Genomic DNA, 27,589 nt, shown 5'->3' with positions numbered 1-27,589 from the left:
TGAAATTGCCAGCAGTTTATTAGGCCTATCTGCTCACAATCCAGGGAGGGAGGACACCACATGCCCTACAGGGACACAGGAGAGCTGCATTTGGGAACAGAGTGAACCAGCAGGGGCTGTGGGAGGCAGGCTTTGTACTACAAGAGGAAGAGATGAACCCAGGCTCCTCCAGGTGTGACAGGCTTGTTTGAATAATTTTCTAGGCTGGTAGGGAATGAGCCAGGTTGAGACCCAGATGGGGTACAGCTGACTGGCTGATCCGGGAGCTAAGAAGGGTGAGGAGCCTTCCTGCTCAGTGGGTGAATAGAGTACACATATCTAACAAGAGTAGGGGACCACATGGCCAGGCCTCTGAGAAACTGAGAAGCCCACAGATGTCAAGCGGCACAGGGATTTCAGGCCTTACAAGATAGAATTAAAATATTGAGTGATAACCCTTCAGATACAACAGACAAACATTCATATTCATTCCTCTAGGAACAATATGCATATTGTTTTTCTCTATGATTTATGATTTACATGGCTAAAGTCTGATTACATTATATTTCTATTACAGATAAAACCATTATCATTCATTTTGTAATTCACTATTAATATGATTTGATTATCCTCATTCCAGGAAAGAGGAAAAAGAAACACCCTCCTGCTTGGATAGTTAGAGGCTTCTCCATTTATAGTCCCCATTCCCAACTCTTACTCCACTTGACTGGACTATCCTCAAGGCAGTGCCAAGAGGCGTGTCTTTCCCTGAGGAACAGGGCGCCACCCAGCTGCCCCTGTCTGTAACACTCAGAGGCTCTCCCTGCAGTGGAAGAATCACATGGACTGTTTACTCCCCACCTTCCTGTTTTCTTTTCAAGTCCAAGTGTTGGGCAGAGGAGGAAGAGAAATGAGAGTAACAGCAACCTCTGAGACTCTCTCTTTCCACTCTCAGCACACATACAACGTGGATGCTTCCTTGTAATCCCCAGTTCCGTTCTCTCCCTGAAGCTAAGTAGCTGGCTTGGGTACAGAGGGGAAAGTGGGCCAGTTATGGAATGAAAATATGGGTTGTGAAGTTCTGAGGGCTCAGGGTCTTTCTGGCTGCAAGGGGGTTGATGGAATAAATCTTTTTAGCTGTGCCCTAGAAAACAATGTAACTCTCCCTCTTCAATCTAACTCATCAGTGTGTTCCCTTATCACTCATCACAACAGTTGCATTTTAAGCCTGTAACGCAAATGACCACAAAAAGCTTAGCTTGCTTTTCAAAACATATTTTAAATAATATAGAAAGCCATGTGATGTGTACCCATGAAGCTGTCTCAAACTACATTACCATGAATAGAACATATCTAATCATCTCTGCCTCCTGGTAGCAAGTGTAAATTTTCAGAGGAAGTGGATGGTTATACATTTGAATAGGCTTGTGACCCACTGATCCCTGTGAATGCAAACTATGAATAAAACAGAAAGCCGGGTGGGGTGGCTCATGCCTGTAATCCCAGCACTTTGAGAGACTGAGGCAGGCAGATCACCTGAGGTCAGGAGTTTAAGACCAGCCTAACCAAAATGGAGAAATTCTGTCTCTACTAAAAATACAAAATTAGCCCAGCATGGTGGCCTATGCCTATGATCCCAACTACTCGGGAGGAGAGGCAGGAGAATCGCTTGAATCTGGGAGGCGAAGTTTGCGGTGAGCCAAGATTGTGCCATTGCACTCCAGCCTGGGCAACAGGAGTGAAACTCCATCTCAAAAAGAAAGAAGAAAGAAAGAGAGAGAGAGAGAGAGAGAGAGAGGGAGGGAGGGAGGGAGGGAGGGAGAGAGAAAGAGAGAGAGAGAGGGGTGTAAGAAACACCTGGGAAATAGGGCTGAATTTTCACTGGTCTCAGTTAACTCCTCTCTCACCCTCTGTGCCAGCTTCTGAAGAGCTGGTAAAATTCTGGAATAGAAGTCGATTCTGAACATCTCTTTTTTTTTTTTTTTTTTTGAGACAGAATGTTCTGTCACTCAGGCTAGAGTGCAGTGGCATGATCTCGGCTCACTGGAGCCTCCGCCTCCCAGCTTCAAGCAATTCTCCTGCCTTCTTAGCCTCCCAGGTTGCTAGGACTACAAGCATACGCCACCATGCCCAGCTACTTTTTGTATTTTTAGTAGAGATGGGCTTTCACCATGTTTGGCCAAGCTAGTCTCAAACTCCTGGCCTCAAGTGATTTGCCCACCTCAGCCTCCCAAAGTGTTGGTTACAGGTGTGAGCCACCATGCTGGACTGCTTCTGATAATTCTGAGTCCTGCTCACTATACTTCCTCCACACTCTCCATTTCGTTTTCTACCGTTTCATTAAAAATGGGTCCATATATGTCAATACTATTGAACAGAGAAGACAGAAAACAACATATATCTTCTTGTACTTAAGAAAACAGAAGCATAGCAGACTGTGAGGGTGTCACCATACACAAAATGAGGGGACGGCAAATAGCTCTGACAGTTGGAATGTGTTGGTGGAGGAGTGGAGGTGGGTAATACCTCATTTCAAACAGAGGGGTTTGACTGAGTGGTTGTAGATACTACCTGCAAAGTGACCACAAAATTCTCAGAGACTATCAAATAAAGACCCTAGAAAACATTCAACATGCAAACACACACAAGAGTTCTCAACGAGGAATTTCCAAATTAGCTTCCTAATATCTCATTTTTGACTGCTGCAATAATAAAGTCACTTTGGGTCACAGGCACACTTGAAAGAGTAAAGGAAATGTAGATCACTGAGAGGAAAGAGAAGGGCTATATCCAATGACTACCTATGGTCTTCTGGAGAGGCAAATCGGCCACAGAAGAGAATACTATTGGTTTTGACGTGCTGGATAAAGAAGAGGAAGGGATGGTCTGCACAGAACCTGGGGCGGTAACTGGCGCAACAGTAAACCATTTCGTCTTCCGCAGCTGCTGCCGCTTCTGTACCTTCCTCATTGACCTCCACAAAGGACTTGTGCATGACCCTGGACAAGTACAGATCCTTCTTAGACGACATTCCTGAGAAGTCTGCCCTGTCCTGTTCAAAGGCGTCGACCATGCCCATACTGCGAAGGACATCCGCCATGTTGTAAGATTCCTCCAGTTTAAATCTAGGAAATAAAACTTCCATCTCTCGTGCTTCCATCTTTTCTGGCTTTGTCCATTCTATGAATCTCTCATAAGAAAGTTTTTTCTCAACCTGGAAGAAGAGTGTTGGATGTTTTAGGGTCTAAATCAGTGTTGCCCCAGTACGATTTTCTGCTATGATGCTGATGATGTGTGGCCACGGTGCCAACTGTGATAGCCATGAGCCGAAATGGCTACGGAGCACTAGAAGTGTGTGTAGTATAAAGGAAGTCTTTATTTTTAAAATTGTATTTAATTTTAACTAATGTAAATGTAAATAGTTACAGGTGGCCAGTGGCTGCCATATCGGACTGCATATGTCTGGAAGACAGCACAGTAATGCTGAACCATTCACGTATGAATTGATCTTATATTTCTGCACTTGCCTCTTCATTTCCAGAAACTAAGTCAGACCATTTCCCTGAGGCAGAATTTTATAATTTGACTACATTTGCATGAGAACGGCTCTTCTCACAAAGTTTGGTGTTGTACCTGAACAGAAGCATGTTGAGGTAGGACCTCTCAGACTTGCCTTTTCCTCCATCCAAACTTTCTTCCAACAAATCCCTCATCATTTTCTGTTAATTTAAAATCCCATATCTCTCTCTCATCTGGCCCTTACTCCATCTCTGCCTCCCTTGTCATGTTTTGTCTGAAAAGCATAGCAACCTCCTTTCTGACCTGTCTCCATTCTTGACACTTCCAACTCATCCATTGCAAGCATAAGGATTCGTTTGCTAAAAATTCAAATTACTGTCCAAGTAACATTTTTCATTGACTCTCTACAACCTTGCTATTCAGTGTGGTCCAGGGGCCAGCAGCCTCAGCATCTCCTAGGAACTTGGTGGAAATGCAGATTCTCAGACTCCTCCACTCCAGTCCTACAAAATCAGAATCTTCTTTCTAACAAGATCCTTAGGTAATATGCTGAGTCACAGCAGCTGCTCCCCACATGACTGCTTTCTAAAGAGCAGACTCACAACAATGGGGCAAGGTTGTGGAGAAGACTACTAATATTAGTCAATGGCATACTCTGAGCATTGAAACAAATGCATTTCATACACCATGCCTTGCATTCTGCCACATTCCTCATAGGGAGGTACTGCCACCACCTTCCATAGGAATAAGCCTGAGAGAGTACAAATTTCTAACTTGTAAAGCAGGACATTGAACTCTGACCTGGTTTGGCTCCAACCTGAGCCTGTTCTAGCATAAGAGTATTTTCTAAATTGTGTTCAACACTTAGAACACCATCCCACTGGATGTAATCACAAAAAGAGAAAAAGGCATATAGCCCAATAATTCAGGGAAACACTGGTAAATACAAATTTTCAAGGTTTCTCTTTTCCTTAAAAGCTTGTGAGAACCTTTACTATGATGAAATGCATTCTTTAAACACTCCTTACCATTTTCAAATCAGCGTTTTCACTGGGAAGTATGATGATCATATTCAACTCCTGTTCAACATAGGGAAGCACTAGAATTTGGCTGGATATTTTCCTTACATAGGTCATTTTAAAAGCGGATTCCTTAAACATCATTTGCACAGGTTTTTCTTTGTTCTAGAAAGAAAACAGATATACATTAAGTTGAAGCACAAGAGTCAAGTATTGGACATAATCAACAGAGTTGCCACTTTCTGCTGATACAAACGCTTGCTTTCTTTGGTCTCTAGAACCCCGAATTAGACACTTCCTTTACTGGCTCATGGTCATTACTTCAGTCTCCACACACCAGGGTGCCCAGGGCTCAATCCTTACGTTGCTTTCTGTTGGTGAGCTTGAAGGAGATCAGGATATGCCACTCTGAAATATACCACTTTGGTTTAAGAATATTTTGAACTGAAGGCATCAGAGTTCCTGAAATATCCATCTGCCTAAAAGCAGAACCTCCCAAAAGAACTCAATTGTCATTATTCTCTTCCTCAGTAACAATCCTAATTTTCTTAGAGATGAAAAGTCTGCACACACCCATCATTGTCACAGGACTATTACCTCTGCCATTGATTCTGCTCCAAAAGGACCCATGTATGTTTTCACAAAAGGCATTTGTTTTTCCCAAGTGCCCTTTATTCCCTTCCCTTTTTCCTACTATGTTGGGTAAAAACACCATAAATTCTAATGACCTCTAAGTTACTCATCATTGAGTTTTCCCATGTACATGTGTGACGCACAAGTTAATAATTTTCTGTTTGTTTCACTCTTGTTAATTCTTTTTTGTCACTCTACAGTGACCCAGCCAAAGAACCTGAGAATATAGAGGAAAAAGATTTCTTTTCTCCCCTATAATTTCATTTAATCTCAGGAATTTAAATATAAAACCCAAGTCTGCACCTCTGGCCTGGATCTCACCTTCTCAGTCCAGTCTCATCCATTTTGCTACCTACTCGACATCAGCATCTGAACATACAAAACAAACCTCCAGCCTAACTTGTAACAATGGGCTCTTCACAATCCCTTCCAAATCGGCTGTTTTCTGTCCCATCTCAGTTGATGAGGACACCATCTTTCCAGCTGTCAGATACCCTGAAATTAACCTTGACTCCCATCTTTGTCTCAAACCACATATCTGACACATTAGCAAATTATATCAGCCCCATTTTTACAATGTAACCAAAATCTAACCTGTGCATCCTACCTCCACTGCTATCATCCTAGTCTGGGATGGCGCAGTAAGCTCCTGAGTAATTCCCTTGTTTCTGTCCGTAGCTTCCTTGTGATTATTCTCAGCACAGGAGCCCGAAGGACCCCGTTAAAACATAAGTCATATCACTCCTCAATTGAACATCCTCCTGACTCAGAGCAAAAGCTGAAGTCTTTGAAATAACTAGCAAATTGTGCCAGGACTTTGTCCTCCACTTCCTCTCTGATCTCATCTCTTATTGCACTCCCTTTGCTTGTCTGCTACTATCACAGTGGCTGCTTCACGGATCCATGGACGAACTATCTCAACTCTGCCCACTGAACTCATTCCCCCAGAACCTGTAACACATATGACCTTACTTCTTTCTGTTGTTGTCTCAAATACCATCTCCTTCAGTGAGGGCTTCCTTGCTGACCCTTACCTCAGGTTGTGCTGCCCAACCTCAACTTTGTTTTTTTTTTTTTTTTTGAGACAGAGTTTCACTCCTGTTGCCCAGGCTGCAATGGCATGATCTTGGCTCACCACAACCTCTGCCTCCCAGGTTCAGGTGATTCTCCTGCCTCAGACTCCCTAGTAGCTGGGATTACAGGCATGCTCCACCCCTCCCAGCTAATTTTGTATTTTTGGTAGAGATGAGGTTTCTCCATGTTGGTCAGGCTGGTCTCGAACTCCTGATCTCAGGTAATCTGACCGCCTCAGCCTTCCAAAGTGCTGGGATTACAAGTGTGAGCCATGGCACCCAGCCCCACCTCAACTTTCTATTACCTTTTTTTTGTACCTGTCTCCATACCACTGCTTTTAAATATATATTTACTGTCTTGGAAGCCTCCAAGAACATGTAAGCTTCATGAGGAGAGGGATGCTTTGCAGATTTTGAACATGTCCAGAATAGTACCTAACACAATCCATGACACATAGTGAGTACTCAAACATTATTCATTAAATAAATGAATAGACAAACTTAACAACAAAAATAGTGAAAGAAAAATTAACACAACTTACTAGGAGAATACCACATTTGTTTCTAATGCATCGGCAGACAGTAGGAAAGATCCGAGGACCATGATTATGTTCTGCACAACAATTCTGCTCAATTCCTGAGTCCTTTGTAAGTTAATAGTAGCAGCTACTGTGAATTTATTGAATATTAGAGTAACAGTCAAAAATACTTTATAGCCCCAGTTCTCAGATATATAATTCTATATTAAATAAATGAACCCCAAAATATTTGTGTTTCAGCTTTTATCTTCACATTGTTGCTCACACAAACTAATACTCAGCCATCAATATCCTCCTCTTCTTTAGTTCTGTCACTTTTAGTGAGGTTTCAGCAAACTTGTTTCTGGAAATGGCCCAATAGTAGGCATTTTTAGCTTGGTGTCTGTACAGTGTCTGTTGCATCTACAGATTGAGTATCTCTTATCTGAAATGCTTGGAGCCAGAAGCATTTCAGATTTTGGATTTTTTTCAGATTTTCAAATATTTGCATTATACCTGCTGGTTGAGCATCCCTAATCTTAAAATCTGAAATGCACGATGCTTCATTGACCATTTTATTTGAGCATCATGTTGGTGGTAGAAAAGTTTCAGATCTTTTGAGCATTTCAGATTTTGAATTTTCAAGTTAGGGACACTCAATGGAACTTAACTTTGCTGTTTAAAATGAAAGCACGTATAGACAGCATTTTAGCATATGAACATAGCTGTGTTTCAATAAAACTTTATTTATGAAAATAAACGATGGACTGGATCTGACCATTGGGCATAGTTTGCCAACTACTGGTCTAGGAAATTCCTCTCCCCACTTTCAGTTTCCAAAACCTCTAGTCTTGCAATATAAAAGGATCCACACTTGGTCATTTGTAGTAACTGAATGATTCACTAAATATGCAATTATATACATAAGTTTTACTTCATTTTGTAATTAAAGAATTAAAATGAAAATTTCTAACATCTCAAACTCTGTGCCCTTTGAGAAAGTACATAGGTTGGTACACTTACCACTAATTGCAACTTGGGTTTTTTGTGTGTAAAGACTAGAAAGCAAAACGGAATTCTTCACCTGTTTATAGCATAAAATAATTGTGGCCAGTGAGAAAGAAAAAGCTTTCCTTCATGAGAAAAATGCCAGAACCTCAGAAAGAGAAGATTTACTCTTCCCCCTCTGTCAATCCTGCTTTCTCTTGCCTGCATCGTGTGTTTAATGTCTGAATCAGCTTGTGAGCATGAGGAAGTAAGTCAGGGAAGTAAAGACGACAGAGCAGAAGAGAGAGTGAGTCCCTGAAACTTTCTCCTAAAGCCACATCAGGCTTGGCCTCTGCCCACCTCCAGAATTCCTATTGTGGAAGAAGAATACCAAGAGTTTAAACCTTGTGTGTTGAATTTTCTGTCAATTGAGGTTCAATGAAATCCTAGCATACATCTTGTTTTAAAAAACTTAAGGAAAGATATAGTTTTCCAGGGGAAAATGGAACAGTTCATTTCAAAATAAAGCTAGAAAGAAAATACATTCCTTGAGAAACCGAAGACTCAATCAGGCGCAAGTGGGCATGGAAGATTTAACCAGTGATTAACAATTAACTTAATCTATTCTACTACTTTTGAATATATCCAGAAAATTCTAGAGTTAAACAAAAAAGAAAGAATAAACCAGATTTAGAGAAAGACAAAGGGCCTTTTGCAAATAATGTATTCTAAGTTGGAGGTAGCTAAACTCCATGTCTGGCCTGTGTATGTGTTTTTGCTCACCTGTTTTTTAGGTAAAATTTTGTGCTTATTCATCTTTATTATTGACAGAAGACTGAACATAATTTATTGGCTCAGTACTTGTTGACCACAAGTGTGAGCTAAGCACTGGTAACAGTCTCTCACTCAAACAGCAACAAGCAAAGTGGGAAAAGGGACACCTGATTCAACCACTGCAATGCCACCACAGAGTGGAAGGAATCGCTGTGACAGCTTGGACAAAGAGACAGCTTGGGGAGGTGCATTGTCAAAGGCTTTCCAGAGGAACAGTGAATGAAAGAAAGGAGCATGTAGGTACTGATGAGAAATGAAGTAGAGAAATATGTGAGATCCAGGTTACGAAGAGCCTCACACATCATACCATTCATTTGAGTTTATCTCACAAGTTTTGGGAAGCCAAGGACTATACACTCAGTTGTGTAATATAGAAAGACCACAATACAGATGAGACAGAAGCTGGACCAGAAGCCTGGGAGTATGTAGCCACTGTTGATAAGACACAAAAAGGAAATGAAAGGTAGAGGAAAGGCCCATAGGTTTGTAGGGGAGTCCTGCTGCTGGATGACCAAAGGGTCATGGTCAAATCTACCAAGAGTCAAGCTTTAAAGCCAATATGAAGACAGAGAGTGTTCCCAAGAATCACCTTTGAAATTGCAAGATAATTACCTTGCTAATTTTAAAAGGCATTTTCCTGGTCCCGTCTTTCACAAACTGACTCTCCCAGTTTCCTTTGAAGTAGATGGCATTCACAAGAATCATCTTAGTCCATGAATCAACTGAATCTGGAGAGAGCATCTCTGTAATTCTACCTGTAAAGAAGAATTTAAAAACCATTTAGCTAAAAGTATTCCCAGATGATTGTATCAGGAGGGATATCCAGATGATTTCTTCTGTTTGAGAAATCAAGTATGCATGAAGGTAGTTCATGGTGTCCCAAAATAAAATCGTGTGAAGGGATGCTTATCCTCACAACCATAGTAACAACACTGGAACAGAAACTTGAACTAGAGCTCTTGTAATAAACATATCACAATGTGAACAGATGCATAAAACAAACAAGTAGATAGTAATGAGAAGAGGATGATCTGATAATATATAGCAGGGAATGATTGATGCCTGAGGCTTAAAGAAAGACACATAAAAGATTGGCAAATACGTGAGTAGTTGTAGCAAGTATAAGAACATTTTAAGAACTAAGGATTTTAAAAGGCATGACTGGCTGGGTATGGTGGCTCACACCTGTAATTCCAGCACTTTGAGAGGCCGAGATGGATGAATCATTTGAGGTCAGGAGTTTGAGACCAGCCTGGCCAAGAAGGTGAAATCCTGCCTCTACTAAAAATACAAAAAATAGCTAGGCATGGTGGCAGGTGCCTGTAGTCCCAGCTATCCCAGCTACTTGGGAGGCTGAGACAGAAGAATTGCTTGAAGCTGGGGGGTGGAGTTTGCAGTGAGCTGAGATCGTGCCATTGCACTCTAGCCTGGGCAACAGAGTGAGACTCTGTCTCACAAAAAAACAAAACAACAACAACAAAAAACGGGCATGGCCAAGCATCCTGCCACATTGCATAGATAAACCACAGAGCATAGGCAATACCAGAGAGGGAGGCTTTTAAATTCCAAAGTTAATGCTATGTGTTAATAGAAACCCCACCTAATATTAACAGTAAAAATGTGTAGGTTCTTCTGGAAGAGATGCACTGCATACTGAGGGATATCACAGACAGATGATCAGAGCAGGGATAAAGCTAGAGAGAAGCTCTGCACTCCAGCAGTATTTCAGAAGCAAGCGCTTAAAGTTTGCATAGTTATTTAGAGAAAACAGCACTCCTTGTCATATGTGACAGTTTTATAAAGAAACTGACTGTATGACTGTTTAAAATGTTATTGAAATAAAATAGCAATATGTTTTTACCTTCGGTTTTTTCAGCAATCCAGGTGTTGATGTGTGTTCTGGACATCTCTGTATCATTCAGAAAATCAAGCTGTTTTATCTTTGCCTGGTAGAATTTGCCACAGGAATCTGTAAAAGACTAGGAAAAATTGAGCTGCATAATTTCACAGCTAATGAAATAACACCAACAACTTACTTCTTCATTGTGACACATCAGAAAATCAATAACTTTATGATTTACCATATACAAATTGCAAAAGTGAGAAATTAACCTAAAGTCCAAATTCTTTCAACTATTCTTAATCTTAGCTTGTAAACTAAATAATATAATGATCTACATAACAAATAAATTTCATCAGCTCCTGGATCTTTCAAGAGAGTGGCAGTGCATCAGTGAGATAATCAAAGGCGCTGAGAAGTCTCCAAGAAGACATAACAATCCTTAACATGCAAGCACCAAATAGCGGAGCATCAAGATACAAAAGGCAAAAACAGAACTGAAAGGAGAAATAGATGAATCCACTATGGTAAGTGGAGACTTCAAATGCCTCCATCGGTAATGGAAAGATCCAGAAAGCAGAAAATGAGTAAGAACATAGTTGAACTCAACAACAACCACCAAATAAGTAGAGATAATTGTCCTTGACTACTTTATCCAACAAGAGCAGATTACACATTCTTCCCAAGCTTACATGCAGCATTCACCAAAACAGACCATATTCCGGGCCATAAAACACAACTTATCTTATTCAAAATAATAAGCATCATGTCATGTCTGCTTTCAGACTACAAAGGAATTAATCTAGAAATCAGTAAGAGAAAGATCGCTGAAAAATTCAAAAGTACTTGGAGATTAAACAGCACACTTTTAAATAACACATGAATCAAAACAAAAATCTCAAAAGACACTAAAAACATTTTGAACTAAATGAAAGTGAAAACACACTGACAACACTAAATGCTGAAGAAAGCTCATTCATTGCTGATGGGAATGCAATATTGTACAGTCACTTTGGAAGACAGTCTGGCAGTTTCTTATAAACCTAAAAATATGGTGCAGCAATATGACTCAGCAGTCATTACCCCTGGCATTTACCGAACTTGGTGTTGAGAAAAACTGGCACACAAATATTCATAGCAGCTTTATTCCTAGTTGCCCAAGGTGGAAGCAACTAAGATGTCGCCCACCACTCTGGTGGGGATGTTAATTAATAGGAGAGGTTATGCACGTATATAGCATATTGATGATGGGAGAGTTCATTATGGGAGAGTTAGTTAATAATGGGAGAGGCTCAATTTTTCTGTGAGCCTAAAACTGCTTTTAAAAATAATATCTTTAAAAAAAACTTCAAGATTCTTTGACTATAGAATCTGTGGTTTTGTAAACCATTAGATTTGTTGAGTAAGGATTAATACAGCAAGTGCTATGTCTACATCTACATTTTAGAATAACAGAGTATAAAACTGGGTCTGTTGGTCCATAAATTGTGTGAGTAGAGTATATACTACTACACCAGCAGTTTCTATCAGAACTTGCTGCAGTGCTGGGCAGGTTGTAGATCTGGTGTCCAGAGTGGTCCCACATAGAGCTATTGAGTGCTAAAAATATGGCTAATGGGACTGAGGAGATAAACATTTACTTTAATTAATTACATTGAAATGTTCATAACCACATGTAGACAGTGGCTGTGATTCTGGATGTTTTCAAGTATGATAAACTTTGCTAAAGAGTCCAAATTGTAATCAGTTACTCTATGAAATTATAGGATATTCATGAAGACCTACATTATGCTATATAAAAGCAGAATCTGTGGAGGAAATTAAATGGATTGAATAATTAATTTGTTGTCCATGCACTATGAAATTGTTTCCTAGTCTTTCTCTCCTATTGCTCACTGGTAAATATTTAATTCCGCTATTCAGGTTTTGGTTTTTATTTCGGAATTTTATACTTCCTTTTCAGTACAGCATTGGAGAGGAAATAAACAGTGGTTATGAACATAAGTTCTGCAACTTACTAGCTGTGGGATCTTCAAAAAATTTATTACTCTCTTTATGCCTCCATGTTCTGTCTGGTAGAAGAGGGAAGCAGTAATACCTACACCTCACAAGATCACTGTGAATACCTGATGAATTATTTTTACTTTTTCTTGTAACATTTTTGAATTTTCATGACATTGCACTGCATAACTGATCTATGTACGTCATTTTATTTAGTCCTCCCACAGTTCAGGCTTTGCCAATTTGGAATTTCTCAAACTAAGAAAACAATCAGAAATAAAACTGATAAATCACATGTTGGCGACTTGCTGCTGCCCTAGGTGATCTTTTCAACTTTTAAACATTTTAAAATAATTGTCAGCTAAATTAACTTACTATTTTAGAAGCCATGAAGAATAAAACTAAAAGAACATCTAATTATTTACTGCTATTGGTCTTGGATTTTGGAAATAAGAATAAATAAATGAATAAGAAATTAAGGAGAAATAGTTGACAAGTATTTCTTATTTTTTTTTGTGTTACAATATCAAAATGACATCTTAAACATCAATTATTTTCTTAAAATGTCTACAACAGTGTATATTTGTATGTTGGAGTTTTGTTTTTCTTTATATAGAGGGCTAATAAAAGGTGGTAATAACCTAAATAATAGCTAAGACTATAAAAATAAGTGAAATACATCATAAAATCACACTATAATGTACAAATCTTATAAAGATTGAACTTTATGCTTCACAACCTTACTTGTATACCAGTTGGTTTTGAAACAATTAATTTACATTCTGAAACAAGTTTTAAAAATAATGAAAAAAATCATATAACACAGTAAGAGTGATATCCCAAACATAGAGAATTCTTGTAACTCACTAAGAAAAAGACATCCAGCCTCACAGAAAATCTGCAAAGGAAATTAAACAGGTGATTCACAGAAAAGTTAGAAATGTCCAATTCACATAGAAAAGCTGTTCAACAATAAGAACACATGGACACAGGAAGCGGAACAACACACACCAGGGCCAATCAGGGGTTGGGCGGTGAGGGGAGGGAGAGCATTAGGACAAAGAGCCAATGCATCTGGGGCTTAAAACCTAGATGATGGATTGATAGGTGCAGCAAACCACCATGGCACATGTCTACTTATTTAACAAATCTACACATTCTGCACTTGTATCTGGGGAACTTAAAGTAAAAAATTTTTTAAATGAACTTAAGTTTTACATTCTGTTCTGTAATATAAACAGCTGATTAAACAGTTTGATTAGAAAAAAAAGGAAAATCTATTCAATTCCATTAATAATCAAAATGGTATTTTTGGTGCTTTCTTGCTTTATGTGTATTAGCACTTGTCTATCATATATGTTGTCATCTTTTTATCTCAGGCTATCTTTTTTAAACTGCTATTTTAGGTTCAGGGATACATGTGCATGTTTGTTTATAGGTAAATTGCATGTTGTGGGGGACTGGGGTACAGATTACTTTGTCATCTATCGCTAATAAGCATAGCACCTGTTAGGTAGTTTTTGATCCTCACCCTCCTCCACCCTGCACCCTCAAGCTGGCCCCAGTATCTGTTGCTCTTTTCTTTGTGTCCATGTGCACTCAAAGTTTAGCTGACAACTATAAGTGTGAAAATGCAGTGTTTGGTTCTCTGTTGCAGGGTTAGTTCTTGGGATAATGGTCCTCCAGCTCCATCCATGTTGCTGAAAAAGATTTGATCTCATTCATTTTTATAGCTTCATGGTATTCCAATGTGTATATGTACCATGTTTTAAAAAATCTAGTCTACCATTGATGGACATTTAGGTCAATGCTATGTCTTTGCTCTTGTGAGTAGTGCTGGAATGAACATACCTGTGCATGTGTCTTTATGATGGAAGAATTTATATTCCTTTGGGTACATATCCAATAATAGGCTTGCTGGGTCAAATGGAAATTCTGTTTCAAGTTCTTTGAAAATCTCCAAGGTGCTTTCCACAGTGACTGAACTATTTTACATTCTCACTAACTGTTTATTTTTCTCTGCAGCCTCATCAGCATTTTATTTTTTGACATTTTAATAATAGCCATCCTGACTGCTGTGTGATGGTATCTTATTGTGGTTTTGACTGGCATTTATCTCATGATTAGGGATATTGAGCATTTTTTCATATGTTTTTGGCAACATATATGTCTTCTTTTGAAAAGTGTCTGTTTATGTCCTTTGCCAACTTTTTAATGGAGTAATTTGTTTTTTGCTTGTAAAATTAAATCCTTTATAGATTCTGGGTATTAGACCTTTACTGAATGTGTACTTTGCAAATATTTTCTCCCATTTTGTAGGTTGTCTGCTTACTGTCTTTATAGTTTTTGTGTGTCTGTGCTGTGCAGAAGTTCTTAAGTCTAAGTGGATCCCATTTGTCAATTTTTGTTTTTGTAGTAGTTGCATTTGGTGTCTTCATTATGAAATATTTGCTAGTTCCTATGTCCATGATAATATTTCCTAGATTATCTTCCAGGGATTTTATAATTTTACGTTTTACATTTAAGTCTTTAATCCGTTTTGAGTTGATTTTTGTACATGGTATAAGAAAGAAGTCCACTTTCAAAATTCTGCATATGGCTAGTCAATTATCCCACCAACATTTGTTGAATAGGAGTCCTTTCTCCGTGGGTTGTTTTTGTCACATATAGGTGTGTAGCATTATTTGTCACATATAGGTGTGTACGCTCTGAATTCGGTTCCATTGGTTATTGTGTCTGTTCTTATACCAGTACCATGCTGTTCTGGTTACTGTAACCTTCAAATATAGTTTGAAGCCAGGTATATGATGCCTCCAGTTTCGTTCTTTTTGCTCAGGATTGCCTTGGCTATGTGGGCTCTCTTTTTGGTTCCATGTAAGTTTTAAAATATTTTTTTTTTCCTAATTCTGTGAAGAATGCAATTGTAGTTTTATACAAATAGCGTTGAATCTATAAGTTGCTTTGGATGGTGTGGCCACATTAACAATATTGATTCTTTCTATTTATGAGCATGAAATGTTTTTGCATTTGTTTGGGTCATCTCTGATTCTTTGAGCACTGCTTGGTAATTTTTATTGTGAGGTCTTTCACTTCCTTGGTTAGCTGTATTCTTAGGTATTGCTTTTTCTTTTTTCTTTTTTTTGGCTACTTACAATGAGATTATGTTATTGATTTGACTCTCAGCTTGGATGTCATTGGCATATAAAAATGGTACTGACTTTTTTACATTGATTTTGTGTTCTGAAACATTGCTGAAGTTGTTATCTATCAGATCAAGGAGGTTTTGAGCAGAACTATGGGGTTTGCTGGGTATAGAACCATGTCATTTGCAAAAGAGGATAGTTTGACTTCCTCTCTTTCTGTTTAGATGCCTTTCATTTCTTTCTCTTGTCTAATTTTTTAGGCTAGGACTTCCACTTGAATAGGATTAGTGAGAGAGGGCATTCTTGTTTGGTTCCAGTTTTCAAGGAGAATGCTTACTTCTTTTGCCCATTCAGATGTTGGCTGTGGGTTTTTCACAGATGACTCTTAATATTTTGAGGTATATTCCTTCAGTGACTGTTTTGTTGAGGGTTTTTAACATGAAAGGATGCTGAATTTTATAGAAAGGTTTTCTGCATCTATTGAGATGATCATGCAGTTTTTTGTGTCCCGTTTATTTTTTGATTTGTTTAAATTAAGTAAATCTTGCATCCAAGGGGATAAAGCCAATTGATAATTTTGGACCAACTTTTTGAAGTGCTGCTGGATTTGGTTTGCTAATATTCTGCTGAGTATTTTTGCATCTATGTTCATCAAGGATATTGGCATGATACTTTCTTCTATCTTTCTTTCTGTCTTTCTTTTTTTTTTTTTTTTTTTTTTTTTTTGAGACGGAGTTTCGCTCTTGTTACCCAGGCTGGTGGCATGATCTCAGCTCACCACAACCTCTGCCTCCTGGGTTCAGGCAATTCTCCTGCCTCGGCCTCCTGAGTAGCTGGGATTACAGGCACACGCCACCATGTCCAGCTAATTTTTTGTATTTTTAGTAGAGACGGGGTTTCACCATGTTGACCAGGATGGTCTCAACCTCGTGATCCACCCGCCTTGGCCTCCCAAAGTGCTGGGATTACAGGCGTGAGCCACCGCACCTGGCCTCTTCTTTCTTTTTTTTTTTTTTTCATTCTGTCTTTGTTGGGTTTTGGTGTCAGGATGATGCTAGCCTCATAGGAGTCCCTTCTCCTCAGTTTTTTTGTTTTGTTTTGTTTTGTTTTGTTTTTTAATAGTTTCAGTAGAAATAGTACTAGTTCTTCCTTAGACATCTGGTAGAATTCAATTGTCAGTCCATCTGGTCCTGGTATTTTTCTGGTTGGTAAGCTTTTTATTACTGATTAAATTTCAAAAGTTGTTATTGGTCTGTTCAATGAAGATTAGATTCAAATTTTTCCTGATTCAATCTTGGGAGGTTGCATGTTTGCCAGAATTTATTTATTTATTCTAGGTTTTCTACCTAATTTATTTACTTATTTCTAAGTTTGCATAATAGTTTCTGAGTGCTTTCTGTATTTTTGCAGGGTCAGTGGGCATGCCCCTTTGTCATTTCTGATTCCGATGATCTCTCTTTTTTTCCTTATTTGTATAACTAGTTGTCTGTCTATATGATTAATTCTTTCAAATGATTTGTCAAATTTTGTTTTTGTTGCAGTTGCTTTTGGTGTCTTCATTATAAAATATTTGCTAGTTCCTATGTCCAGGATGGTATTTCCTAGATTATCCTCCAGGGATTTTATAGTTTTAGGTTTTACATTTAAGTCTTTAACCCATTTTGAGTTGATTTTTGTACATGGTATAAGGAAGAATTCCACTTTCAAAATTCTGCATATGGCTAGACAGTTATTCCAGCAACACTTGTTGAATAGGAACTAATCTGAGCATTAAATATTTTTCCATCTGTTTGTGTCATCTCTGACACAAATCTGAAACATTAATTCTTTCAAATTAATCATATAGGTAGACCACTAGCTATACAAATCAAAGATTCTGGATTCACTGATTTTTGTATGATTTTGCACATCTCAATTGCCTTTAGTTCAGCTCTGGTTTTGGTTTTCTTGTCTTCCGCTAGCTTTGGGGCGGGTTTGTTTCTCTAGTTCCTTCAATTGCAATGTTACATTGTTAATTTGGAGTCTTTCTAACTTTCTGATGTGGGTATTTAGAGCTCTAAACCTCCCTCTTAACATTGCTTTGGGTGTGTCCCAGATACTCTGTTACGGTGTTTGTCTGTTCACATTAGCTTTAATGAATTTGTGGATTTCTGTCTTAATTTCATTATTTACCCAGAAATCATTCAGGAGCAGGTTGTTCAATTTCTATAAAATTGTGTGGTTTTGGGCAATTTTCTTCACATTGATTTCTATTTTTATTGTATTGTGGTCCAAGAATGAGGTTGGTATGATTTCATTTTTCAGAATTTCTAGGTATTGTTTTATGCCCAATTGTGTGGTCAGTTTTACAGCATATGCCATGTACAGATTAGAAGAATGTATATTCTATTGTTCTGGGGTGGAGGGGTCTGCAGAGATCTATTTGGTCCATTGATCAAGTGTTGAGTTCAGGTCCTGAATATCTTTGCCACTCAGGTGTTTCTAGGGACAAGATAAAAGTACACCCTTCAGTTGAGTTCACACAGAAGTGGGACCACTGGGTCAGAAGCTCTGCCAAGCATTGCCCTCCTAGGTATAAGTGGTTGGTGGGATCATGCACCTTGTCATCTGGGTGTTTCCTGGGAAAACATGAGGCTGTGCTCTCCAGGTCAGTTCACACAAAAGCAGGACCACTGGGCAGAAGCTGGCACCAAGCCCTGTCTAGTAAGAAGAGGGCCAGGCGTGGTGGCTCAAGCCTATCTATAATCCCAGCACTTTGGGAGCCTGAGGCGGGTGGATCATGAGGTCAAGAGATCAAGACCATCCTGGTCAACAAGGTGAAACCCCGTCTCTACTAAAAATACAAAAATTAGCTGGGCATGGTGGCATGCGCCTGTAGTCCCAGCTACTCGGGAGGCTGAAGCAGGAGAATTGCTTGAACCCAAGAGGCAGAGGCTGCGGTGAGCTGCCATTGCACTCCAGCCTGGGTAACAAGAGCGAAACTCCGTCTCCAAAAAAAAAAAAAAAAAGAAGGGGTGGAGCAAACTTACTGCTCCCAGGCACTGCAACTGTGGCTTCTGTTGGTGATATGGCACCAGTGATGGTCTGCTTCAGGGTCCAAGGCTTGTAGCGGTCTTCTTGGATTTGAAAGTTGCCCCCACAATACGTCCAGGTGGCTCTCTGCCTCAGTCTAGAAGTGTGGTGGTGGGGTACTGGGGGTCGGGGATTTTCCCCTCTCAATCATGCACAGGTCCTGGTAGACAGCATGAATCCCCCTGGGGGCTCTCACTCATTCGTCCTTTCCTGTGTTGAAGAGAATCTCCTGGCTCAACAGTAAGCTTAATCGGACTAGTTCCTTGATTCCTTCCTCTCTACTCTCTGTGCACCCCTTCTGCCTTGATGGAACCCGATGTAATTGCTCAGATGATTGATCAGTGTACAGGGTCAATGTTCATTAGCTTTTCTATTTCTTCTCATGTGGTACACATGAGCTGCTTCTGGTCGGATATCTTGTCCCCGCCCTTCCCAAAGTTTATAGGTTTACAGTATGCAGTGCTGTTGATAGTAGGTGGAAATCAGCACCACACACATATCCTTTGGGAAGTGTAAATGGCTACAACACTAGTAATAGTGATTTGGCAATATTTATTAAAGCTTCAAAGTCTCATTCCCTTGCTCCTTTCTGCACATCCATTTTAGATAGTAACTAGTGAACATGAACACAAAATCTTGTACAAGGGTATTATTTTTTGTGATGGCCCAGATTAAATACAGCCTAAATTCTCATCAGTAAGGGAAAGGTTTTCTATATCTTGGCACAGTCATACTTAGGAATACCAGAAAATGGGTAAAAACAGTGACATAGATACACATATGCTGAGATGAAAAGAATTGAAGACATATTGTTAAGTAAAAGGAAACAAAGTATAAAACAATATGTATAGTATATATAGCATAATAACAAGGTAGGGAGGAAACTTCAAAAAGCAGCCTTTCTGTGTGTGAAGCAGGGTACACTCCAAATTTATCAAAGCTCAGACATTGAGAATGGGAGTATTGGAGTTAGAAGTTAATGAGGATTGCTGATGTATATGCATTACTTGCATTTTTGTTTAACCAGAAATTACTTGAGCACCTTTGTTTTTAAAAAATTTTTAAAGATCATTAAAGCCCTGTCAATAAATAGAGCCAAGGTAGTCAGCTAAAATATGTTTTAAAAGATTCGCAGTATCTAAAAATCAAATCAAAATATTTAAACACATAAAAAGTTAGAGAAGTGTCAGGATGCACAAAAAGTTAACAACATCTGCAAAGCAATCACTAGAAATACGCATTTTGATCCTCTCTTTGTTTTGGCTGATGCATCTCCAATTTTGCTATGTTCTGTGTCTGTCAGTTCTTTTATAAAGATTAACTCATTTAAGCTTCGTGAAAGTCTGGTCAGTATTTGCTCTAAGACTTATTTTACAGACAGTAAAACAATCAGAGGAGCTGTGTGAGGTTAGCGAATGAAGTTGTGAATTCAGGCCCACCTGTATGAATTCATAGCCCACATTCTTTCTACTACTGTCCATCACATTGCTCTTTTTATTTTTTTAATAAAACACAAGTACAACTTACTGTGTGGAAGTCATAAGACTTTTCTCCAAAGAGCCTGTTAGCAGTTCTAAGCAAATACTGAGTGTCAGTTCTGTTAATTTCAGCAAGAAGTGACTGAAAACCTTGGTGAATATCTACATCTTCACCTCCAATTTTACTAAAAGAAAGTGCCTGAAATTAAAAAATAATAACAATAAAATACACATATTCCATATTTCCTGACTTAAAAATAGGCACAACGCTAAATTCAACATTAAGAGATTCTCAGATCCTTTCTACGGCATAAAAGACGATTAATCTCATATATAAATGGTTTAGCGGTCTCCACCCAAAATCTCATCTTGAACTGTAATCCCCACAATCCCCACATGTCAAGGGTGAGACCAGGTGGAGGTAATTGGATCATGGAGGCAGATTCCCCCATGCTGTTCTCATGACAGTGAGTGGGTCTCATGAGATCTGGTGGTTTTACAAGTGCCTCACATTTCCCCTGCTTGCACGCACTCTATCCTGCTACCCTGTGAAGAAAGTGCCTCCTTCTCCTTCGCCTTCTGCCATGATTGTAGCTTTCCTGAGGCCTCCCAAGAATGTGGCACTGTGAGTCAATTAAAACTCTTTCCTTTATAAATTACCCAGTCTCAGGTATTTCTTCATAGCAGTGTGGGAATGGACTATTAGATAGAAACTGTGCTAAAATCTACCCAGTCTTGCTACCGATAGCTCTTCTTAAGCCTCCCTATAATCACTTCCTATGGAAAACCAAAGTTATCTAAATATTGGTATGACTGGATATGCCTTTTGCAAACCCAAGCAAAATGATTCAGGTTACTTATGCTCACTGTTTGTGGTACTTTGTCTAAAAACACAGCTGCCAACCATGTGTTCTGTCTGCATCTACATGGTGCTCCTGACCTGACATCAAAAGATGGAGTCTCTCTTCCCTTTTTTAGGACCTGCGATGGCCCTATGACTTACTTTTAAATGGAGAATGCAGAAGTAGCTCTGTTCTAAGCCTAGACCTTTAAAAGCCTGGCAGCTTCCACTTGGACTTTCTTATAACCCAGCTACCGTGGTGTAAGGAAGCACAAGCTTCCCTGAGGAAAGGCCATGTGGAAGGGCCCTAGAGGAATGAAAAGACTTGCTTGTAGGGTACTTAGGCCCCAGCTACCAGGCAGCACCAAGACATAGACATGTAAGTGAGACCTTCTTGGACCTTCTAGCCCAGCTCCCTGTGGAAATACCCACAGGAGTGATCTAAGGTCACCAGAAATGGTCAGGCAGTGGTAACATGCTCCATCCTGCTAACTCTCCACCCACATCCCTGTGATACTGGCACAGTTAACTGTTAAAAGAGGAATCTCTTTGAGATTTGGAACATGAAAGACCAGTACTACTGATAACTTAATAGCAGTTATTATTGTCTTGAAGTGGCTTTAGGTACCTGAGACATCTGAGCTGCGGTGTTTCCCTTTGCCCCCATGAAGACCATGGCCAAGGCTGATGATATGCTCAGGGGTGAAAAAAATATGTTGTTCGAGTTGTTTTCCCCTAGCTTTTTCAAAAGGTGTAATGCGAAGGTCCCATTTGCTTCTGATAGAGCATCCATGACAGTGAACCTGAAACAATGGACTCAAAAACAATGTTACACCACTATGGGCTTCTTATGCATTGCATTTTCACGTTATTTATTAATACTTATAGTGGATACTTTGCCTCGGTGAACAAATAGGTACACACACAAAAGCTAAACTGGGGCTTTTGTTGCAAGATTTCATTTAATCCATACAACTTGATGTGATAGGTACAGTGAATATTTGCATTTTACAAGCAAATAAACGGAGTCTTCACTGTGTTAATATCTTGCCTCTGAGAACACCCAGCTACAAACAGCAAAGCAGGATTTGCAACCAGGTCTGTGGCTGCTGAGGAACCCTGTAGCTCTAGGGTTCCTCCTAACTCCTTAGTCACCATGGGTCAACTCCCCACGGTCATTTCTTCTTCTTAAAAAAGAGAAGAAGAAAAAGCAGACAGCAAGTTAAAGCTATCTTTTTAAAACATGAAATTCCTAAGTATAAAAACTATTAATTTCCAGTACTGGTAAAATAGGTATTCCTTCCTGTACTCTACAACTGATTATGTAAATTGGGACGCCAATATTTCCAGAGTGTAATTTAGAACTATGTCTTTAAAAGGAAGGAAGGAAGAGAGGGAAGGGGGAAGGGTTGAAAAAAGAAAATGCCAAGAAAATGTTATACATTCAGAATAAAAAAATTCATTCCAAAGAATTTCACTGAAAGTAAAACTCACATGTACTGACACTACATGTTATGCAGAAAGATGACAACTGAGACACTTCACGTGCTACAGAGATAACTTGAAATGGCCTACCACAGAGAACCAGTTAGATTCTGTCACATCTGTGATTCAATGTAAATGCAGATTAATATTAAGTGTAAATTCAAGTTCCACATACGTATAATTCACAAATAAACAGACTGGAAGGAAACACTGAACATCAAATATCTCTGTGCAATGGGCAATTTTGACATTAGTTATGTCCTTCTGTATTTTTGCATTTTCTGCAATATGCATATATTCTTTCTAGTGCTGTATAGTCATTTTGCTAATGAACTGGCACTTAGTTGTAAAGTCAAATAATTCTAGGAGAGACATTGTACAAATCAACCCAGGCACCTTCCCATTTCTCCCAACTTCCTAGAAGCAACAATCACAAGTCAGCTTGCTCTTTCTCCTGGCATTTACCTCTATGTGTAGGTATAATACGTGTATACTACTGCTTTTGATCTAACAATTTTAGACATTATCTATATTGCCTTCCTAATTTAGGGAATTACATCACTAACTGCGGTCACTATGCTTCACCTCCTCTGTCTAATGTTTGCTTTATTGCATTTAAATAGTATTCATAGCTAAGCCGAGTAGTGAACAAGGAATCCATTCCTGTCCTCACATAACTCTGTTTTTCCTTACGTTAATATTGCTTCCACCCCACCTTCTTTGGCTTTCCTTGGATATATGGCAGATTCCCCCCAAGTGTTTCACTAATCAGTCAAACCTTTTCAGTAGTTTCTTTAAATGCTCAACCACATATAAATAATCTGTCAGTCCCATTGCTCATCTCCCACAGTCTCTCACCCTGCTGGTGAGTGCAGGTTTCTTTAATCTGTAAAATTTTCATTTCCAATGCAGAATTTTCATAAGCAGAGAACAACATTCCCTACTGTTATACTTTAGTTAGTGGCCGACTTATTGTTTGTCAACTTGATAAACATAAACTTTTTCTTTAAACTTTAAAGCACCCTACTAACAGCAAATAAAATAGTTTTGAACATTTAAGCATTAATTATGAAGTCTAATATATAAGATATTTTAAAGTTTTAAACACATTTAAGAACAAACTAACAAAGTTAACAAACATACCATTAATATACACAAATGAACTACCATAAATTGATTAAATACCCTTTTTTTTTTTTTTGAGATGGAGTTTCTCTCTTGTTGCCCAGGCTGGAATGCAATGGTGTGATCTTGGCTCACTGCAACTTCCGCCTCCCAAGTTCAAGTGATTCTCCTGTCTCAGCCTCTTGAGTAGCTGTGATTACAGGTGCATGCCACCACGCCTGGCTAATTTTGTATTTTTAGTAGAGATGGCATTTCACCATGTTGGCCAGGCTGCTCTCAAACTCCTGACCTCTCAGGTGATTCACCTGCCTCATCCTCCAAAAGTGCTGCAATTAGAGGTGTGAGCCACTGCACCCAGTCTAAATACACATTTATAAACCTAGCAAATTAGATTATCCCGAGACCTTCAAATACGTTTTCAAAATACCCAAAACAGTACCCCTGTGATTAGAAAACTTATTTCTTGCATAACACTGTTAATGCCATGGGTTTTATTCACTTTACATCTGCTGTATTTTTCTGTATTTCCTGAATTGATAATAATGTTAATAATTTTCTGGGGTTAAATTAATAACAAACCACCTTCTTTTCACAAAACAAAAGGATGGGCAGTCAGACTGGTGACTGGGACATAGAATCTGATTGAGCTCTCTGGCTACTCATCAAGGCATGCTGCTCTTTATTTTCATAGTCAAACCATATTTTTAAAGCCAAGCAAATTTAAGAAGAGCTTTGTGGTTTGGCCCTTCATTGCAACTTTGGCAAGCACTCAGGCTACCATTAAATTATATTTTTTTCTTTGTAGCCTAATGCCTTTCCTTGAAATGTGGTCTCATTTGAGGTTTTCCTCTATCTAGGTTGCATAAGAGAGTTGTATCACAGATGTTGGCTCTATGTCTTTTGGTTTATTGTTTAAGCCTTCAGGTTGGTTTGTGTAACCACCGTGCCTGTCAACCTGTGAGCTTAGAGTCAGAATTTCTACACAGCAGCCACAGATGGACCATCACACAGCATTTCCTGTAAATAATATCGAAATTATTTCCTACTTCCTTTTAAACTCATCTTATTTGCTTCTTCTGAATTTATTAACAGACTGTTGGCTTTGTAGTAACAATGCGTTTCAGTTAACAGATGTTTGTTTTGTTCTTTTTTTAAAATTATACTTTAAGCTCTGGGGTATGTGTGCAGAGCGTGCAGGTTTGTTACATAGGTACACATGTGCCATGGTGGTTTACGGCACCTATCACCCCATCATCTACATTAGATATTTCTCCTAATGCTATCCCTTCCCAGGCCAATGCTCAAATTGTCACAGCTTTTCTACTGAGAATCTCTTTAAGTTGGTTACTTTCTTTTTTCCCTATCTCAAACATTCTTGCTTTCTGGCAACAATATCTTCCTCATTTTGAATTTTTCCAGTCCCTAAACACAGAATCAGCTCCTCTCCTGGTTTTCTTTCAAAGGAGGAAAGATGTAAAAAACAATTCTGAACACTCAGAGAGCCTACAAGTTTTGCTACTGGACAGAAAATACTGCTGCTCTTCTAAGACCACCTATCTCAGTGACAAAACTGAGATAGATGCTCCATTTCGGTTTCTAAATATGCTATGATGTAAGTTACATTGGTATTTACCTTACCCACCTTTCTTTTCTAAACATTCTTGCACTCATTCAGAGACTGTCTGCTGGGCTGCACTTGCCCTACTGTCTCTTTCATAATTCCAATGTGTTGCATCCACAGCTCTCGATGATTCCCATTTCTGACTCTATTCCTTTCTGAACCCACTTTTCTTTAGCATGTCTCACCTAAGACAGCCCTTTGCCAATGTCCTTTGTTTTAAACCCCAGTGTTTTTTCTGCTTTGGGGCTCATTCCTTTCTTTTGATGGAGCAATAGTTTTCTAAGACAGAATACATAAATTTTTATTTATTGTATATCTGAAAATATTTTTATTCTACTGTTAGATACTATTGATCATTTGGCTGGAACCAAATAAGAACATTACTTATCACATCAGTATTATAAACCCCAACAGGGAGGAGACAGCTCTGGGCCACATTCCTGTCATCAGGCACAATCAGACCCCAGAAGCAAGAGGACCCACACCCCACACCTGACCCAGTTTCCCCCTAGCATCTGAGTATGCCTGACAGCATCTGAATATCATTTTTCTATAAGTTCTGCTTTCCAAACCTAGTTTTAAAGGGGGTGGGGGAAAGAGAAAAGGTAGTAACAAGTGACAATATAATCTAATACAACAAAATTAAGATATGATTAAAAGGCCCCACCATCTCACCTTAAGGACAATGAATTTTGAAGTATTTTATCCTGTCAGTGAATTTCATAAAAACAAGACGTGGAATGTCCCTCACGATGATCTTTGCAGGCCTGCACACTCTCAAAAGTACTGTGGTGTTTGTTGGCCAAACTCCGGAAGCCAGAGAGGGCTGTGAAACACAAGCGCTCATTCTTGGAAAAGGCGCTGGGGGAGGCGCAGGGTCCAGGCTGACTTCCGGACCCACCCCTAAGTCTCTCTCAAGAGTCTTCAACCCCCTGAGAAATTTCCAACGCACTACTCTCTGCTGGATCACCTATGACCAAGGGGCCCTGAGCTACAGCACGGAACTTTCTGCAACGCCCCCATCCCATGGTGGCCCATCTGCTCCCGGACCCTTGGAGGTACGCGCTCCCAGGGTCCTGGAGTCCTAGGATCCTGGTGTTCTGAGGCGTCACGGCACCCTCCCACCCCCAAGAGGACTTCACCAGAGAGAATCAGGGGCGTCCTTGTCCGCACCCCAGCTTCTCAGCTCCTGGATGCTGAGCTGAGCTGAGCCTGTAGGCGCTCCAAGCCAACGTCCCCGACACCCGCCCCTACTACACCAGGACCCACAGGGGTCGCAGCCAGGCGCAGCCACACCCCTGCCCTCGGGGAGGTCCTGGCCCGCGACCAAGTGAAGGAGGGAGCCCCGGAAGGGCGCTCAGGGCGCTTTGCAGGTTTCGCTTTCCCGGGCTCCTACCGTTTACTGGGCGCGGGAGTGGATAACCCGATGCCTGTTTGTGGGAGCAGCTCTCAAAGCTAGACACGTACCCCAGTTGTGGGCACCGCTGCCCAGGAGCGAGGAGAGACCGGTGGGAGTGGCAGGAATAGAGGTATTGGGACTGCGCGGGATGTTGGATCCTACTGGGCGGGGAGGCGGGCGGAGTCGGGACCCGGCCAGGCACCACCCAGCACAGCGGGCGGCGGGCAGGAGGGCGGGGCGGGTCCCGTAGGCCACGGGGCTTTCCTGGTGTGTAGCCAGCGGCTGCTCTGGGTGCAGTAAAAAGCCCCTACTCTCCACTGTCAGTACGTTTTCAATCCAGAGGTGCTGCTTCACCCTGCACCCCACCCCAAGCTAATGTGTCTTTGTAGTGAACTGTGAATCATAACTTCAGGGACCAGAAAAGTGCCAATTCCTGCCACATGGACGTCAGCTGCACATTGCAGAACCACATTGCCATGTATGTTCCTATGCAACAATTCTGCGTGATCTTCACATGTACTCCAGAATCTAAAGTACAATAAAAATATATGTGTATAAACACATCTATGTAGGCCTCTTGGGATAAGAATTAGACTTTGGGGCACTCACAAATTAGAGAAATGAATGTGAAAACCTTATTTGCCATTTTAAAGCAGTCATGGGAAACAAAGATTTCGGATGACTGGGGGTGGGGAGAGTGCTAGCCAGATTTTAATTTTTATTTTTTAATTAATAGATAGTAGCCAACATAGTTTTAGGGTACATCATTTAATGCATTGATATAATTTGTAAATATGAAATCAGTGCTGTTGGGGCTTCCAACGCCTTAAATATTTGTCTTTATGCAGAAACACTCAAATTACTCTCCTAATTTTGAAATATACAATAGATTATTGTAAACTATTTTCACCCTACTGATCTATTAGACACTAGGTCTTAGCTTCTATGAAACTGTGTATTTGTACCCATTAAGAAATCTCTCTTCAACACTCCCTTCCTTCTACCCTTCCTCACCTCTGGAA

At 39.8% G+C, this 27,589-nt stretch overlaps 1 protein-coding gene across 3 annotated transcripts; it reads right to left on the bottom strand.

Moving 5' to 3' along the window:
- Window positions 1-26,730, bottom strand: LOC103787232 (serpin B6-like). 3 transcript variants are annotated; one of them, XM_054244287.2, is made up of 8 exons: window positions 26,565-26,730; window positions 25,844-25,994; window positions 21,566-21,740; window positions 20,146-20,295; window positions 10,424-10,541; window positions 9,175-9,317; window positions 4,527-4,682; window positions 1-3,193 (listed from the first exon to the last, which is right to left on the bottom strand). In XM_054244287.2, the coding sequence occupies exons 3-8, from the start codon at window positions 21,728-21,730 to the stop codon at window positions 2,777-2,779; spliced, it is 1,149 nt and encodes a 382-aa protein (XP_054100262.2). In that variant the 5' UTR covers window positions 21,731-21,740; window positions 25,844-25,994; window positions 26,565-26,730; the 3' UTR covers window positions 1-2,776. The 3 variants fall into 3 exon arrangements, with proteins under 3 accessions (XP_054100262.2, XP_017819021.3, XP_054100261.2); XM_017963532.4 differs by having other exon boundaries at window positions 26,636-26,730; XM_054244286.2 differs by lacking the exon at window positions 25,844-25,994 and having other exon boundaries at window positions 26,636-26,730.
- Between the last annotated feature and the right edge of the window lie 859 nt (window positions 26,731-27,589).

This window comes from Callithrix jacchus, chromosome 13, assembly GCF_049354715.1.
Source record: "Callithrix jacchus isolate 240 chromosome 13, calJac240_pri, whole genome shotgun sequence".
NCBI classification, from domain to species: domain Eukaryota; kingdom Metazoa; phylum Chordata; class Mammalia; order Primates; family Cebidae; genus Callithrix; species Callithrix jacchus.
Note: the sequence above shows the minus strand (reverse complement) of the source record. Positions and strands in the feature narration are given on the sequence as shown.